Genomic DNA, 19,742 nt, shown 5'->3' with positions numbered 1-19,742 from the left:
AACTTTTAACAGTACCTTTTAACGATTTTTATTTTTCAAGTGTACTGTGCATTAACCAAATAAATATTTGTATACGTATTACTGTGGAATCTACGTAAGTACTATATGTTTGTGTGAATGAAATCGTTTTAGTAAGCAAATAAGTTGAAACACTAAAGGTCAAGTAAGCTTGTAAACAGTTCACCCACGTGTGTCATTCACAAAAAGAATCTTTGTAAAATAACTAAAATAAATCTCAGTATGCAGAGTTTGAAAAAATATAGTTTTATAGCTAACTGATTGCAAAATAAAACAGTAACCCGCTAAAAAGTGATAACATCTATTTACCTGTGTTTTTAGTCGTATCCATTTTATTCTTTTACGGTTTCTCTTGGTTATTCCCAGCTTATTTCGTTCCATTGAACGTTTTGCGACCTGCAGTTTCCTTATAATGTCCGTTCTAAGGTTTATTTAGTATATCACTCACTATACCTTCCATATGAGCTCCCTTCCGTTTCCCTTCCGTTTACATAAAATATTATATCATGTAAATGAATAGGACAATGCACACTATCCGTTCCGTTTCCCTTCCGTTCCATATCGAATTGTAACAGTCAAATTTCCTCGCAACGACCTCTGAGTGCTAGCTCATAAATTATCGCAAATAACTATTATTTTTGCATCATGTTTACTATAATTTTATTGTTAAATATTATTTTATTTAAATTTTACAATTATGCAACCCGATATACACCGCGATATACAGCTATAGATACACAATATTGTCACTGGACCAGGCACACCAGCAGTAGTAGGCTTTTTGTCCATCTCTCTATATCTTTGATCATCATCTCCGTCACTTGTCACTGTCAGATCAAATCGGATGTTTTTGGATTTATTTATCCTTTGTTTTGGTTATTGAAGTTTTATAATTATCAGATAAAATTTCGTAGTTAAATTGGTTATTTTTTATGTGGATCGCAGTGTGCAATTCTTTCTTTTAATTGTGGAATTTCTGAGTTTAGTTCGTTCATTGACCGGATATGGAATATGGCTGAGGAGAAAACATCATTTTTTATTTATGCCTTTTTGTGAGTTGGACTAGTCAAGATATATAGTTTTCTTATAGTTTTTTTAGAGATTTCCGGTTGAAATCTGATTCTGTGAAGGAAATCGAATCCTTGCATCACTTCTTTTGTACTCCCCGGCTGAAGAGTGTCGTCGTGAAGAACTGGCTGCCGTTTCGTGAAGCATTCCCTGTGAATAGCAGGTCTTCATAAAGAAGGATTAAGGCTTCCGAAACATATTTGGTCAGAGACGTGGTTGGATTTTGTTGAGTTTACATGGACCACCGACCAATCTCCGTAAGGGATTAAATAGCCAAATTTTTCCGATTCCACGTGCCCAAGATGTCCCCGAATAGTTCCAAGGTATGCTATAATTCTTCTGCCTATTCTAAGTCAATGCTCAACTGATTTTTATTCGTATTGTTGACTGGTTTTCGACTTTTCCACGCCCACGTGGTGTAGAAAGATTAGTTGAGTGTTATCTTTCTTAATTCTTATTTGGTTGTTCGTAATTGTAGAGCAAGAAGACCGATCCAGACCGTACAGCACAGAACAGTCCAGAATTCCATCCGTTCCTGTTGCCCGTGTGTAGAGTTACCCGTTGGACATCATAAACCCTCGTTGAGGTAAAGTTCAGATTTGATTAGTCCTTCTTTATTACCTTTATTAACTCCTACACGTTGTGCTAGTCCTTGTTCTATAATTGAGGCTCTTTTCTAAGACAACCAATGTTATTTAGGGTTTTTATGTTCACCTTTTGAAGTCCTACACCTGGCTGGCATCCGTACGTCTGCTGACATCCGTGGGCTCCAGTGACAGTACACCGAGCTGCTGTGCACCGATTTGCTATTTGTATTGCGCCCTTAGAGCATACTTAGTTTAAGTTAAGAGGGTGACGTCTTAGTTTTAGTATAGCTTAGACCATTTTCATTTTTCATTTATTCTTATCGATTTAAACCTTACTTCATTTCATATACATTTCATCATTTTCTTTATACATTTAACCTTTTTGATATTTCAATAAATTGCTTAAATATTTTTAGTAGTATTATTTACAGTCTAGTCTCATAGTTAAGTTAGAGTCACTTAAGTACAAATAGTTATAGAATATTTGAAGTTCATGATAGTTCTGAAGCACTCAACAGTTCTGAAGTGTTGAAGTCTACTTAATAGTTACATCTTTATTGCCGAGTTCATAGAGTATAATCTCGTGGCGCCCTTTTATTAATATCTTTGAACCCCGACCACCCGGCTGTTAAAATTATAAAGCTAGTGGCCTCTATGCAACTCATCCTAATTAAGTAAACTTGTGTTTTATTGAACTTCAAATTAGAAAGGGCGTGGCACTTTCCTTCCATACATTTTTTTGGCGGACGGACTGAAGCGTATCGGAAACAGCGTTGTCAAGTTCTTTCATTTGTACCAGCTCTGCTAACATGTTGCTGATATTTATGCATATATCTTTTCATCTCTTAATTAAATCTAAACACACCGGAAAAGTCTAGGGATATTACATTTTTATCCAGCCATCGTCAGTAATTTTTGCATTTCTAATATAGTAAAATTAAAATAAACAAATGGTTTAGAGGACGTTTTGACAATAAAAATGCCAAATTTACCGAAATTTTCAAATTTATCTTGATTTTTATTGAACTCAGATAAATACACAAAATATTTTTTATTCTAAACTCTGAATTAAAAAAAAAAGAAAATAAAACAATATTTACTTAATAAAGGGTATGACCTCCTCTACTGTTCATTACAGCCCTACATCGTCTCTCCATGCTCCTGATCAGGTTGTCGATCTCTTCTTGAGGTACAGCCTGCCACGCTGCATTCGCGGCCCGAAGCCCGAACCAGATCCCTCCGAGTTTCACGAGGCATACCCATTCTCAAAATTCTTCTTTGGACCGCGTCCCATACGTGCTCGATGGGGTTGAGGTCAGGAGATTGTGCCGGCCAAGGTAAGATGTTTATTTGATGAGCATTGATAAACTCGCTTACCACTCTGGCTGTATGAGGCCGTGCATTGTCATGCATGAGAATGAAGTTTCTCCCAAAATCATTGGCATGTAGTAACACGACAGGCTCAAGAATTATATCATGGTATGTGATTCCTGTTCAAGAAAAACGAGATCGGTTTTTCGACCTAACTGGACTCCCCAGACCATAATTGTTCCACCTTGATAAGGGTGCACTTCCTGAACATGATCCAACCGAATAAGATTTCCTGATTCTCTCCATACCCTAAGCCTTCTCGAATCCGGACGAATTCCAAAACGTGAGTCATCTGTGAAGATAACATTGGCCCATTGTTCATTCGACCACTGAACATGATCTTGAGCCCACAAATATCGTACCTCTCGATTTCCTCTCGTTAAGGGTTGAGCTCTCCAGGAACGTCTGCTTCCTAAGTTGACCTCTCTTAATCTATTGCGAACAGTGTCAGGACTAACGGTTACGTTATGTGTTTCCTGGAGAATTAAACTAAGCTGTGGTGCTGTAAGAGTGGGTCGGCGTCGAGCATTTAATTGTAAAAAATGATCTTGCTGAGGGGTAGTAATGCGATGTCGCCCTATGTGTCTTTCAGCAACATCACCACTTTCACGGTAGCGTGCACTTAATCACGATATTAGACTTTGCGTTGTATTTAATGCTCTAGCTACGTCGATTTGACGCGTTCCAGCTTCGAGCATACCTTAGCGAGCATACCTTCGAGCAACCTCGGCCCTTAGCATTTCGTCTCTGTTAAGATGTCTACGCTCCATAACGTTGTTTAATACTAAACAAAGTTATTTAAATGAATTCTGGCCAGTTATCATAAAAACATAGCCAGTACAGGGTGAGTCAACGATAGAGTAAAGTCCATTATCTCATTTGTTTCGAGGTTTAAAATAAATGTTAAATACAGAAGTTATAGGGAAGGTTAAGATACACATTTTAAAATTATTATAGAGTATACAGGGTGCTTCAAAAAAGTGTGGCTGATGTAACATATGTTTTTTTAAATGCAACACCCTATTTTTTATTTTATTTTTAGATTCTGCGTAAAATTCTATAACTTTTTTAGTATATAATGTTATATACCTAAAATTAATAGTTTTTGTAATATTTAAATTTGTTTAAACAAATGTTAAATTGCAGTGTGGTAAAAAATTGTCAGTGGTACCATTGTTTCTGCAGTTGGAATACCAAAATTTGGTATGAGAGTTCTATAGAGATTAAAAAGAAAATATATGTTAAGATATTTTAGTTAAATGCTACAGGGTGTTCAAAATATATTTATGAATTTCAACTAATTGAAATTAAAAAATCTCAAATTTTTTAAACGGTACACCCTATATATTTTGATTTTTGCAAAGCTCTTCAACTTTTATTAAGTATGTTATATACCTATTTTTAATAATTTGCGATTTATTCCAATTTTTTCTATTTTTGCCTATATCTTTAATACAATTACGCTATATCATAGTTGCCATGACAAAAAATTATAATTATTATCAAAATTTCATATGTCTGTTAAGCAAGTTAAGTACAAAAGGTGAATTTTAGTTTAATTTGTTGTAATAAGTATAAATGGTAGAGGTAGATATAATAGTTTCAGATTTTCCTGAAACTGGATTAGTCTTATGTGACTGATATACACGAACAAGCCAAAATAAACATATTTCTTGGTTCAGTACTATATATTATATAGTACTTTGCTAAGTACTATAAGAATAGATGTAGATTATCTAGAAAACATTTTCATATTATTATATTATAATATTTTCAGTGTGTAATGGGGACGCTTTCGCGGCAGTGGTAATATTGGCTTTACGAAATGAATTATAAACCAGAATCACTACGAGAAAAAAAAAACTTTACTGTATGTCGAAGAAAAATTCAATATCAGTAGTCGTCAACAATTAGGTAATCTAGTAGTATTACCCTAATCTGTGGCTATTCGCCCGACGGAAAATCCAGGTATCATCTTTCATAATATAGAAATACACCAAGAAATTCACGACTACGATTTTAGTTTATTTGAGTAAAGTTAATTAATTTTAACTAATAATAATAATAACAATTGTAACTAACTATTAAACTTGTGTATTAAACTACTTGTTAAAAATAAGTAATAAATATTTTTGTTTCGTCACAGCAACTATGATATTATAGTGTAATTTTAATAAAAATTAGGGTAAAAATAGAAAAAAATTGGAATAAATCGCAAACTATTAAAAATAGGTATATGACATACTTAATAAAATTTGAAGAGCTTTGCAAAATCTATCTGAAAAAATGAAAATATATAGGGTGAACCATTTAAAAAATTTTAAATTTTTTAATTTTAACTAGCTGAAATTCATAAATACATTTTGAACACCCTGTAGCATTTACCTAAAATATCTTTAAATATATCTTTTTCTTCACCTGTATAAAACTCTCAGATCAAATTTTGGTATTCCAACTTCAGAAACAATGGTATCACTGACAATTTTTTATCACACTGCAATTTAACATTTGTTTAAACAAATTTAAATATTTACAAAAATTATTAATTTTAGGTATATAACATTATATATAAAAAAGTTATGGAATTTTACGCAGAAATTAAAACTAAAATAAAAAATAGGGTGTTGCATTTAAAAAAACATATGTTATATCGGCCAAACTTTTTTGAAGCACCCTGTATACTCTATAATAATTTTAAAGTGTGTATCTTAACCTTCCCTATAACTTTTAGATTTAAAGTTTTTTTGTAAACCTCGAAACAAATGAGATAATGGACTTTATCGTTGACTCACCCTGTACAGGTTAAATTCGAATAATTGAAGCTAGGTTCTTTTTATACATTTGACAAAAAATACAAAAAAACTTCTGCAAACATGCGAAATTTAGAAATAACGAGTGTGACTACTTCATTTCAATCGAAGTCGAAAGAATCGGCCTAGAAATATGTGGTTGTTTATTCAAAACATTTATTTTTAATTGTAATAAAATAATATTCCTAGATTTTTCCGGTGTATTTATTACCTTTTTCAAAAGATACAAATTTTTAAAATAAAACTTTCGTAATGATATGGTTTCGCATGCATAAGTAGGTCATGACTGAGAGTACACATTGGTCGAATGTTTCCTTCTTTAGATAGAGTGGCATTCTAGCGTTGAATATGATTGAGTTTCTTCCATAAGCACTCAATGCTAACTTAACAATTCTTCCGTTGATTTCTGGTAGGTAGTAAAGATCCCGAGCTGTGTATTAGTTACAGAGGGCGCCAAAATCACAATATGATATGGTTGAAAATCAAAAAAATTGCTCCACAAAGCGCCTAGTATACACTTTACGTTCTTCTATCAAGTATTCATTTTTTTTAATCCTTTAGCAAATTTGACATTAAACACAATTTTTTCCATCCTAGATATACCTGCGCTCCTTCTAAGATAGTCCATTTCAACAACATGGATTTTGCGCTTTGTATCTGCACTCAAACTCCATAGCTCTGAACCATAGCAAAGAACTGACTCCACCAATGTTCGTCCAAGTCTCTTTTTAGTTGTTGCAGACAAGTTTCGGTCCCACCAGAGGCTATTAAGACAACCAATAACTTGTTTGCTCTTCTGAATTCGGGTTTGTATTTCATCTTTGCCCAAACCCTCGTTGTTGATAGTAGCACCAAGGTATTTAAATTTGTCTACTTGTTGAATCTGGACGTTATCATCTATGAAGACTTCAAAACAAGCGTTGGAATTGACAGCTACGTATTCTGTCTTTTTTAGACTAACCTGATGTCCCCATTTGTTATATTCTTGGTAAAGCCTCTTAGTCATGAACTCCAGATCGAAAGAGTCCTGCGCAATCACGACCTGATCGTCTGCAAAGCTCAGAGTAAACAGTGTATCTTCCCCAGTCGGTATTCCCATGCCTTGGCATCTCCTCTTCCATTCCCTAAGGGCTACTTCAACGAAAGCATTGAAGATTAGAGGTGATAAGCTGCATCCTTGTCGCAATCCTTTTGTGGTATTTATTGGATTGGATAGCCTGTGTCCTATCTTAACGTACGCTTGATTTTCTTTATAGAGCTCTTTTATTATCGTAAGTAGGGGTTTATCTACTTCTAAAATATTCAAGGCTTCCCATATCTTGTTGCGAGGAAAAGAGTCGTACGCTTTCTCCAAATCAATAAACGCTAGATGGACTTCTTGATCTACTGCAATCTTTTTTTCCATCACCTGCTGTAGGACAAAGAGGTTACCTGTGCAAGATTATTTGACTGACATGATAAATTTGGGAACATTTTATCTTTTTAAATTAATCATAATTTTTTTTCCAAAAAATTGGCGATAAAACAGCCTCTGTTGAACTTTTGTCAAAAAAACATTTCAAATTTATGATTTCAGTCAAATAACTATTTAGTCAACATGTTTAATTTAAGTCAATGATTGATAATTGATTATTGATAATTTCTGTTCCAAAAATCTCGAGAACCATTACTCATAGCAATTTTTACCAAGAGACCTTTTTTACGCAAAAAACGTCGTAAATGTATGTTTTTTTACTCAGTAGTTTTATACAGGTACGGACGAAAAGTTATTATTTTCAAACCATTTAAAAAAATATGTACGTGGCATCAAAAAACACCCAGACAACAATTTCATCATCCAAAAATTGGCGCTACTTTTTACTTAATTAATTATTCGGAAAAAATCGAAATAAAAATGAAACTTCTACACCCTGTATCTCCGAAACTAAGCATTTTAGGATATACATTTATACGAAATTTTTTACTTATTTATATCTGCAGAATATGCTGCCGAAGTTACCGGAATACAGTTCGGACTAGTGATAGGCATTACGATTCTTTTTAGCGATTACTGAGTGAATTTCACACGAGTCAATTTCTCATCTTGAATTGACTACTACGATTCGTTCATTTGAACGAACCACATGCACAATTTACGTTTCATAAAAATAAGAATCATAACTGGCAGTACCTCACCTAATCCAGAACGATCGCATTGTGATCCGATTCAATTCTCACGATTTTTTTTTACGGTTCATAGTTCAAATCTTATAGATCCGTGCCGGTCACGATTCAAATGAACGAACCGTATTGCAAGCAATTAATCAATTCTCACGACTCTTATGGATCCGTACTGGCTACGATTCAGTTGAACGAACCGTATTCTAAGCAGTGAATCGAATCACACGATTCATTTATAATACTCATTCAATCTTTGCGCACCTCTAGTTCGGACCACCCCGTATATGCTGCGATTAAGCGGAATGGCTCGCATCGCGTCGGGTCCGCACATCAGCTCTTTTGTTTCGACTGCACATTCTATCGTTTATGGGCTCATAAAACTGCAGTTTATTGAATTGACGCGTCCTCCGCATCCCCGATGCATCTTGTACACATCTTCTGCGATGACCCGGATGTTATAAAACTCTCCATAAACCGGGATTGGAGTGGGTTTCTCTCTATGAATAAACATTTGATTGAAAAAAATTAATTGCGGTAGCCGCCGGATCGATTGAAATAGTAATAGTAATAATAGAATAATAACGAGATGGCCGGTGGCATGATGTCATTGTTTGGAACGATTTTACGTGTGGACGAGATGACCACTAAGGCGGAGATAATGCAGATTGGTATGCGAGATGAAAATATTGTTTTTGTTCAGCTCGTTTAACTTGCATATAGCGATTATGGAATAAACATATCTATAGTTGATAATAATCAAATAAACTTTTAGTGACGCGATTAAGCTTGGCCGGCACAGCGTTGCCCACTTTTACACATTTTCTTTTAATTAAAATATTTTAGGAAAAAAAAATTATAAATATATAAACAGTAGATCCCAATTGGCAAAGGAGTACGACAGGGAGACGTGGTATCCACAAAGCTGTATATAACTCTGTTTTTTTTCTCAGGTAAGATTTCGACAGACGATGACAGAAATAAAGCAGATGACGTCCCATACCAATCTATTTATTTTACTAAAAAAAATTCTAATAATTTTTAAGTTAACTATGGATGGGTTTAAATATAAATCCGTCATGCGTCGTCTCTTGTTGTTTTTAACCAGTTTTATTGGTTTATTTCAAAAGTGACAGATTATATTTCAGATTTTATTGGTTTGACGGAACGATGAACGACAAACGGACGCCGATGCATATGAACTCGCCTTTAGATTTTTGACGCTTGTCAAAGTCTTGCCAAATTATAGGTTATAATTTTGTGTCAACTTTTGTCAAATACCCAGCGTTTTGGAAGATGATGCATTTTGATCCGTGTTATTACGTGTGTTTTGTGTCTTTTGAAGTCAAGTGGAGGAAAAATCGCGTGAAAATTACCTGTAGACCCAGAGCACAGTTTATGGTTAATACTCGCTGCCCAGGCATAAAGTCTTATACACCAATAAAGTTACCATCAATAAAGTTCGTATACCATCTCGTCGTAGATAAGTGCATCTCGTATATGGTAGAAGGACAATACTAAACACATAATAAAAACTGGAGTAGCTGTAAAATATCGACATCACACGACAGGTAAATAATGGATTTTAATACTGCAGAAAAATAATGTCAAAAGGTACTGGTTTAAAAAAATTAAGATTAAAGTTAGTTAATCAACTTTTAAGCTATAAAATTTGGTAAGTGTTATTATTAATAAAATAGTTTATTTTATTTATGTTGTTTTATTTATTCCTGTGGAATATTACAAATTTGTATTTGTACATAAGTTATATTGATAAATATAATCATAAATGCGGGAAGTTTCATAAAGCTTGAAAGTAAGAAATAGTTCTCTTTTATATTTTTTTGGTATGTGCTGTCTTGTTCTTGTTTGTTTTGTATGAACACATACCGTTTTTTGTTAAATAAAATAACTCGATTACATTTTTTCAGTTTTATACAGTTTTTTCGCAATATTTTGAAGTAATCACTTGTCAGTCAAATTTTAAATATATTAATTTCCTGCTATGCGTTCCAGTTGTACCGACTTATTTCTATGTAAAATAAAATAAACTATTTTGAAATTAAAATGACAGACACATCTATCACTGTCAAGGATCTTGTCGATGGACAGACTATACAGCAACATTAGAAGAAATCTTCCGTCAACTGGACTGGACCAACAAAGGATTAAAAATAGATGGGGAATATCTTAACCATCTTAGATTCGCTGATGACATAGTCCTAATTGCCAATAGTCCTGAAGAACTACAAGCACAAATTAATGAATTAAATACAGCCAGCAATAAAGTGGGTCTCGAAATAAATTTAGCAAAAACTAAAGTAATGCAGTTAATGCAGAACGAACTAGTGAAAAGAAAAGAAATTCTAATAAATGGTAGAAGAATATAAGCACACTGGAAACGGTAGAAGAATATATATATATATATATATATATATATATATATTTGGGGCAACTAATACACAGCTCGGGATCTCTACTACCAGAAATCAACAGAAGAATTAAGTTAATTAAATATGGAGTACATATGGAATTAACTCAGTCGTATTTAAATCTAAAATGTCATTCTATCTAAAGAAAAAAACATTCGACCAATGTGTACTACCAGTCATGTGGATATTTTTTTTTGAGAGGGGAAAAATCTTCGAAAGACATCTGCCTGATGTCTGACGGCAGGTAGTGTGGGATTTTTACCCACTAAAAAACCGCCTCTAGTTTCGTTTCTGCCAGTTGAGTGAGAAACCACCGGTAGGTATTACTTCTCACTCTCTGGCTGTTGCCTTAGCTGCGTTGCCTGCTCTCCAGTCTGTTCTTCTGTTTTTGTGAGATTACTTTTTTCGCTATGTCGGAGATAAGTTTCCAGTGCTCTTTGCTTGCCAACATGAGCCTGAGAAGACTATTAGGGGTAATCTTTTCTCCTATTTCCACTTCCGTGGTAGTGCGTAGTTCCTGCCATCGGAAGCATTGAAAAAATGTGTGCTCTTCGTCATCAAAATCCCCACAGTAGAGGCATTCCGGTGTATCTTCCAGCTTAAATCTACAGAAGTAGGCCTGAAAGCAACCATGTCCAGTCAGTAGCTGACCGACGTGGTAGCCATGTTTTCTGTTCATCCACAGTATTAGGTTTGGTATGAGGCGTTTAGTCCACTGAGCCACTTCACTCATGGCCTCCCACCTATTTTGCCAACTGTTCAGCGTCTTTTGTCTGGCCTCAGTTTTTGCGCATTTATCTGCTCCTATTCCCATGATCCTTTCCTCCACCTGAAGTTCGATTGGAGCTATTCCTGCAATAACCAGTACAGCCACTGAGGCTAGACACAGTACGGAAAGCACAGCACACCCTGATAGCCATTCTTCTCAATACATGTTGACACATGTCTCTATATTTGCGATAGCTCCACCCCACACCGGTGCAGCGTAGAGCAACGTGGAAATAGCTACATTTGCAAGTAGTCTGCGTTTGCCCGATGAAGGTCCTCCTTTGTTCGGCATTAACCAACACAGTAATGTGACGGTCTTCTCCGCCTTTCTAGTAACATATTCGACATGTTTGGTCATTCTAGACCCTCGGTCGAAAACAACAATAAGATATTTGATGGTCTCCCTGGTACTGATTTCCATGTTTAGAACATCAACCCCAACATGTCTAACGGCCCTCTTGCCTGTGAGCAGTATTGCCTCTGTTTTCTCTGGTGCCAGTTCTAGCCGTTTCTGCCTGGTCCACTCCGCTATCCTATTGATGGCAATATTAGCCTTGGTTGTCACTTTTTTTTTCTGAGGATGGTAGAAAAATCTTCTTAGATGCCTGGTCTGTTGTTCGAGGTGTGCCGGATTCCTACCGACTAAAAAAATTCCACCCTATTTGGTAGACAAACTGCGCTGGAACTGCTCACGCATTACTTCGGCGCAGATGCTCCTCTCTACGTTAGACTTAGGTCATTCTTCAACCCTCCGTTGATCCAGCTCATTCTGTCGTAGAATTTTTGATATAAACGCCACGAAAGCGTCCCATATATCTTCGTCCTCCACAATAGATGGTATTAGGTTTTCTTTTTTAAAGGGTACCTTAAAAATCCTTTTGATCTTTAATCTACCTGGTTCCCAGGCCGAGCATTCAAAAATGGTGTGACTGATATCGTCGATGGCACTGCTGCAATATTTACAGGCCGCACTAGCTCATTTCTTGAAACGATATAAATAATGTTCGAAAGCTCCGTGACCGCTAAGTATCTGGGAAAGATAATAGTCTACCTGTCCGTGTTTTCGTTCAGTCCATCTTCTTATATTCGGGATTAACATATGTGTCCATTTTCCACCGTACGCCTCATCCCATCTTCTTTGCCACAGTTGATATAATATCTCCTTCGCTTCATTTTTGATATCCGCCTTATCTGTTCTTCCTCTAGTTTTCTGATCATATATATAAGCCCTTTCCTTTACTACCAGGTCTACAGGTGGTATACCTGTGATTACGAATACCGCTTGCTCCGCTACAGTTCTTTAGGCAGAAACAAATCTCAAGGCGCTCCGTCGCTGAACTGATAGAAGTTTCTGTTTTTCTTTTTTAACCTCCAGTGCCTTTGCCCATATTGGAGCGGCGTACAAAATACTGTCGTGGACCACTTCATTTAAAAGTATCCTTTTCTCCTGCCTTGGACTTCCGATGTTTGGCATTACTCTTGCTAATTTAGCCACTGTTGTTTGAGCCTTTACCACTACTGCATGTATGTGTTCTTTGAAATTCAGCTTTTTATCAATTTGCACTCCCAGATACCTGAGGCTTTTGGACCATTTGATTTCCGTCCCATCCAATCCGTCAATGGTCGATATGCCTTTACGATATCTATACTGCCGATGTGATAATCCTCCTATGCTGTCTACATGGACCTCCATTCTTTGTAGTATTAATCTTTCCAGGAGTTTGGCACTAGTGTCTATTAGGCAGATTGGTCTATAAGATGACGTATTCTCTATTGGCTTGTTGGGCAGCCTTGGTTGTCACTATAGTCTCCGTTGCACCTGTAACCATAGTCATGTGGATATGACCCAAACCAATAGAGTGGATATGACAAAAGGCCCAGGTAATAGATGTCATCCACAAAGTCAAATCCCTCAAATGGCAATTGGCAGAACACCTGATAAGAACAGACAACATATGGACCACAAAAATTACAGCTTAGCACCTAATACGAGGAATTAAGAAGACCGAACCTGTGTTGGGACCATTATATTAGAATATTAACAGGGATAACGTATAGCCAACAATTGGTCCAACTACAAAGAGAGTATGTGAGGAAAGCTACACCATAATTGGCATGGTTGACTATGCTGAAAATGATGATGATGATGATGAAAGCCTGCAGTAACGGCTTTTTACAACAATTAACCACCTAGAGCAGAAAATAATCTGAGATGAATCCAACAAATCAGTGATGATTAAAATCGGTTCAACCGTTCTTGAGTTATAAATGATGTAACTAACGACTTTGTTTTAATGTATATGGATTTTTAAGTATGTTTACTACCCTAAAGTCAAACTTTTATGTAGTTTATATAGAAATTCTTTGGGACACCATTTTCATTCCATAAACACCAGTGCTAAAAAAATTGAACTGGTTTTATTCATGGTTTTAATTAATACCTCTCTTCTATAATACCACATACCACATTAATAATTGAAACGTCAAAAAAATAATTGCCATTGTTGTAATACATAAAATACTCATCAACTATTGAGAAGTACTTAAAAAAAAAGAAGGCAGCGTTATTAGTACATGCCGCACAATGCAATATTTACTTATATCGTTAAAGCATCAGATACAAAGTAAGATTGAGTTCTTTCGATGCTGTCATATCATTCTTTTGCATCAATTAAAGTGCTAAAAATACCAATCCCGGCCGGAGAAAATATATAACTAATTACCACTTAACCTTAGTACCTTAAAAGAACCACTCAAGGCCTTGCTTTTATTAGTAGTAATTCGGTAAATGGATTTTTGTAGTACGTACCACCAAAAAGGTTGCTCGTATGAAAATACACTGTGAGCTTTTCAAGGCTGGATAGAAATTATTTCGTTAGGAATAATAATCCAGTAACTTTAGTAGTCCATTCAAATTAGATAAATCGGGGAAAAAAAAAATCTAGAGATTTGAAAATGATTTTAAACGGGCTCAACAAAAGAGACATATTTTCTCTTTACCGTTTTTCAAATAAGTCCGTTAGTTATTTCACTTTGAAAATTTCCAAAAAATATTTTTTGCTCAAATCTTGAGAACCCCACTGGATCTTTTCTGGATTTTCTTTCTTGTAAATTTAATCTACCTACTGCCTATGTTGCCATGTTATCAACAAATTATGTTTTTAACTAAAATTTCCGAATTTTCTAAATTTTTTTGCGAAAAAAACCTCATAGACGTGTTTCTGGGTTTTTTTTTAGGTAGAGGTTTTTTTAATTTTCTCTAAAACTGTATGGAAAGTTGGGAAAGTACAAACGGGATTAACAATTTTAGAAAAAGCAAAAAATTTTTTTGAAGAATGCATTTTTTTAAAATGTCAATAATAAAAAAGTGTTTTCTCTTGCAGAGCCAATCCGGGGACATACTATATAATTTTTTTACACATTAAGTCAAACGAACAGCTGTTTTTGACAAAATTTCTGTTGATGATTGGAATTGCCGAAACTGGTCACTAATAAAGAATTTTTTGACAGTGGTTTGGATTTTTTTTTTGATTTTAACATTAAGTTTTTTAGTTGGTTTAGTTTATATTCTTTATTTTTTATTGAAATATTCTTAAATGTTTGGACTACAAATTCAGCGTGAAAATTAGATCATCAAAAAACATAAAGGTACTCACAATGTAATCAGAAACAAGTTGCCAATTTGTTTTCAGGATTAATTCATGTCCGGCATATCCTTAATTTAAAATTAAATGGTTTACTGTTGGCGAATATTAAAAAAATACATAATACAGGTTTAAGATATTGGTTTTACATTTCGTATACCTTATATGTGATCATAAATCATTATAAATTATCAAGCCATAAAATCGTATTCTCGATTCAACATTGCTCTATTTTGACGCTGGTTATCTGTCTTTTCAGTTTTTACACTTGAATTATTTTACAAAACGTTTAATATGTGACAACAAATAAGTACAAATATTTTCAGTGCTGTAAGACTTCTGCAAGAGAGAACTACCCGATTTTTTCTGTGCTTTCGTTCTTCTAAATCTAATCTATTACACATATTGCCATGTTATCAAGATATTTTGTTTAAACTTAACTGAAAATTACAAAAAACATCAAACCTTACACAAAATCTCCGCGTTCTTCTTCTTCCTGTATCTTGTGTTTAGCCGCACGTTGGCGATTGTCTGTACTCTTCATATAATGCGTAGAGTGCCGTTTTCGGCTCTTCGAAATATGCTGGCTGCGTCGCTGATGTTACACCAATCCCATATGTTTCTTAGCCAGAAATGTTGTTTTCTTCCTGGGCTTCGCCGTCCCTCTATTTTTCCTTGTAGAATTAGTTTAGGAATATAATATTTGTCTCCTCTAAGGATATGGCCGAGGCCGAGGTATGAAACTTTTCTTCTTTAACTATATTAAGCATTTCTCGTTCATAGCCTGCAGTCCTTAAAACTTCTTCGTTGGTGGCATGTGCGGTCCATGACACACGGAAGAGTCTCCGGAGGATCCACATTTCGAAAGCCTCGATGCGGTTCTGGGTTCTATCCTTGAGAGACCACGTTTCTGCGCGGTATAGTAAGATGGGCCATATATGTAGCATTTTACTAACCGTAGTCTAAGTGCTAGCGGGAGACTGCGTGCTAATAGGAAGTTTTTAAGTTCTGAAAAATGTTGGTTTTGTATAATTCGTTCTGAGTTTAACTTTTTACTCGCAGTCCCATCGTTCATTAATCATGGCACTTAGATATTTAAATCGTGGTACTCTATATTATTTCCATCCACCGTCAATGCGGTGTTGATTATAAGCTGGCGTTCTATTACCATAAGTTTGGTCTGGGTAGCGTTGATTTTAAAACCGAAACGATTTCCCATGTCCTCTGTCTTATTTATTATTTGCTGGAGATCCTCTAAAGTTGCTAGGATTGCCATATCATCTGCATATCTTTATTGTTAATTAGAACTCCGTTAATCTTAATTCCTCCACTTTCTCCTTCCAGGGCCATTTCAAATATCTTTTCGACCTATATATTAAAAAGTATTGGTGACAGTATACAGTCCTGGCGGACTCTTTACACACATTGAAGGTGTCTGTGGATAAGGTGTCTGTGGATAACTCTTATCTCCGCGGTTTGGTTCCAATAGAGTTCCTGTATGATTATAATGTCTATTCCTATCTCGAGCTGTCTGTTTAGGAGAATATCGTGTTTAACGTTGTCGAAAGCCTCCTGATAATCTATGAAGCACACAAAGATGCCTTGGCGTTGATCATTGACACATGAATATTTACCACATCGTGTAGGAGATGCATTTGAATTGCGATATTGTCGAAGCATAGGCCAAATAATGCGTCCAACGTTGGAAGCATCGTGTAGGACCGGCTTTAGGCAAATTTGTTTTCAGGTAATAAACTACTATTACAGTTGGGGTTTGGAACCTTTGGTGTTATAACAGCGAAATAAAACACTGATTCACCACAATATACCAAAAAACCTGATTAAATCTTAGTTTTAATCATCTTATTATTGATGCTGGTAACATGGTTAGCGAAACGCAAAAGTAAAATTGTTTTGGTGTATTGTGGTGAATTATTTTTTTTATTTTCCCAATAAACTACTGATACATTTGTCTCTGTAAATAGTAATAATAATAGGCCCCGTCCAGATTGGCCCTGGCAGCAAAAAGGAGACGTTAGCTGAAATCTTTACTTTACTTTTTTTTACATAAAACAGATATTATGATTTTTAAGTGTGTTATTTTAATATCAATAAGTATTCTCAAAAATACATTAAAACTCATATTATTTGCTATTTTCAGTTCATTGCCAAAAATATCTTGTCAATAACACATTATATTTTTTCTTGAATGTGTCCTTGAATTATATATAATTTAATAAGATTTAAGCTACTGACCAGTATTTTCAACTGATACAATTCTAATAATAGGAGTATGAAATCGAACATTTCTATAGACTTTTCAACTTAGTCATTCGATAGGAAACCTTGAGCAATATATCATTTTAAGATATTAAAACTGGTATATAGATCGCATAAAAAATTAAATGGGTTATTTCACCTCGTTGACTAATAAACAAATGCGACTATGTAAGCATTTAATACTTTAGAAAGTCTACAATTTAAAAGATAGTTGTTTCGTATTTCAATAATTCTATCGCTAAAAGGATATATTTAATGAAAAAAGCTAATACTTCATAAAAAAAACTGTCCGGTGTTTTTTTTTTATCATGGTGGGTATATAGAGGTAAGGAAAATCATCCCTTATAGATCTTTGTTTGAAAGAGCGGTCACGGGGTACGTAAAGAGGTAAGTAAGGGTTCACTAAATTACCACAGGGGCGCACAGTGCGGCGAATGTAATTTCTAGCTAATTATTCTTAATTTTTTTCCACTTTTGATATAAAACAATGAAAAATGATTCCAGCTGGGTCCCAACACCTTCCTTTTTATCGTCACTAAGAAAATTGAGATCCAAGAATTGCATCACAATATCCCACAAATTGGTCAAACTGATCTTAGATGTTGGCTTTAAAACACCTTTTTTCTTGAGGCCTTCAAAAAATTCTTGGCGGCTGAACCGGTGAGAAACTCAAAATATACGACTATAAATATTATGTTTTTTTAGCAGTGTGGCAACGGCGGGTAAAAATAAATATGGACATGGAAACTACAAACATTCTAGCATCAAAACTGCTTACTACTTTTTGGTAACTATTGGTAACTCAAAAGATCTACATCACTCAATATATCGAAATTTGAAAAAAAGTGCAAGTTTCGTATCTGCAGAACAAAGGCACGAAGGATTTTTTACGAATAATATACGTACAGTATATATATAGTACATACCTTTGACAATCTTCAAAATAATTTGGTTTTGGAATAGAATGTATGAGCACTTGTAAATATTTTGTTTTCGTGTGACTTCTGCCTTGCTGAGCAGAAAACTAAAAATTATTAATTGTTGCATTTTTATATCAATTTGAATGGTGTGGCGCTAATAAGCATTAATTAAGATTGAACTGAGCTTAACGGTTATAAACAGGGGCGGATACAGGAATTTATTTTAGTGGAGCCCAAATAAAAAGTAATGTAGAATATGCATTTTAGGACACCATTTCTAACCCAAAAGCCTAATATTTAACCCAATTTATAAATTTTAGGGGAGGGGGGGGCTTGGTCCCTTGGGCCCCACTCTACATCCACCACTGGTTATAAATAAACTCAAGTTAGTAAAAAAAGAGTGGCAACACGCACCTTCAGAAATCGATATCTAGCTATCTCGTTTTAATTATTTCCTGTTTTAAAAAATGTTTGCCGCTTCTTTCAAATATGAAACTTTACTTACTAATACAGCAGCGCCATTGGCGTAACTACAGGGGTGCACGGGGGTGCCGCGCCCCCCTTCGGTGCTGCTGGGCACCCCCTTGAGAAATCCTGAATTATTACTTTTGGCTACGTATTAATTTTTATTTGCTTATGATGCAGTAAAAATGACGTTTTCCATTTTTTTAGTTAATATTATTTTGTTGTGTTCAAAAAATGTGTTTTTTAGAAAATTTGTAGGTATTTAAGTAATCTACGGAAACACGGTTTGATAACCAAGTGTATGAAATTTTTTGATAGAGAAATTCATGTAAACGTTTTATTCAAAAATTGTGTTTTTTAATATATTTTTTATTTTTAAAAAAACAAAAGCACTAGCCCCCTCCCCCTGGGCCCAACCCCAGGCCCTCCAGGCCCACCCCAGGGTAAATTGCTAGTTACGCTAATGAGCAGCGTCATCTTAATTGTTCCCTCTATGATGACCACTTTTCTATACATGAAGATTCTCCTTACAACTTTTTACCCTCCAAAGCTACTTTTTAATTAATTTAAATTATGTAAACAATAAGGAAACCCGTTACATTAATATTAATATTTTGTTTAATACACATTTCATATAAATATAAATCTGTTTGTTTTCAATGTCATAGATTATCTAAAGCCAACGTCATTATTTCTATTACCGAGTTCGCTACCTTATTAGTACCAAACTAACATATTTAAAATATGTAATTTTATCTCATTTGTTTAAATAACATAAAGGAAATAATTACCTAACGCTCTTTTAAAAATTTATTGTGTTATTGTAAAAAGGCGTGAAATATAATTATTTCTTTAAACGTGATTATTTAATTCACGTTTTCAAATCTATTCCCCACTACTGTTACGTATTTTAGCATTTTCTCTTAAGACTCCTTCAATCACATTTCATTTCTATGCTATTTTAAATATGCATGCATTTCTTAAAACAAGGTGGCCCATCGTATTATTTTTTTCAAAAAATCCAAAAACACGAAATCTTCAACCCTCTGAGCGGGGGTGTCATCTCCCAACTTTTTTCAAATGGGAAGGGGGGTCAAGTGGCACCGCAATGTAAAGAGCTTTCTATTCTCTATATTTCCCCGCCTCGTTTTTGAAAATCGGTCGAGTAATTGAGGAAATATGAAGGATTGAAATTTGAAAAGTTTATTTAAACATTTATCAG

At 34.8% G+C, this 19,742-nt stretch overlaps 2 protein-coding genes across 3 annotated transcripts in view; both read right to left on the bottom strand.

The window, feature by feature from the left end:
* LOC115890501 overlaps nucleotides 1–19,742 on the bottom strand; it is a 483,888-nt gene that overhangs the window by 406,118 nt on the left and 58,028 nt on the right. The window lies entirely within an intron of this gene.
* Nucleotides 12,512–12,904, bottom strand: LOC115890514. The gene has a single exon (XM_030910759.1). The coding sequence runs from the start codon at nucleotides 12,902–12,904 to the stop codon at nucleotides 12,512–12,514; it is 393 nt and encodes a 130-aa protein (XP_030766619.1).

The sequence above is a fragment of the Sitophilus oryzae genome, unplaced genomic scaffold (genome assembly GCF_002938485.1).
Source record: "Sitophilus oryzae breed Bouriz unplaced genomic scaffold, Soryzae_2.0 scaffold_87_pilon_pilon, whole genome shotgun sequence".
In the NCBI taxonomy this organism is placed as follows: Eukaryota; Metazoa; Arthropoda; class Insecta; order Coleoptera; family Curculionidae; genus Sitophilus; species Sitophilus oryzae.
This window is presented reverse-complemented; position numbering and strand designations above follow the sequence as displayed.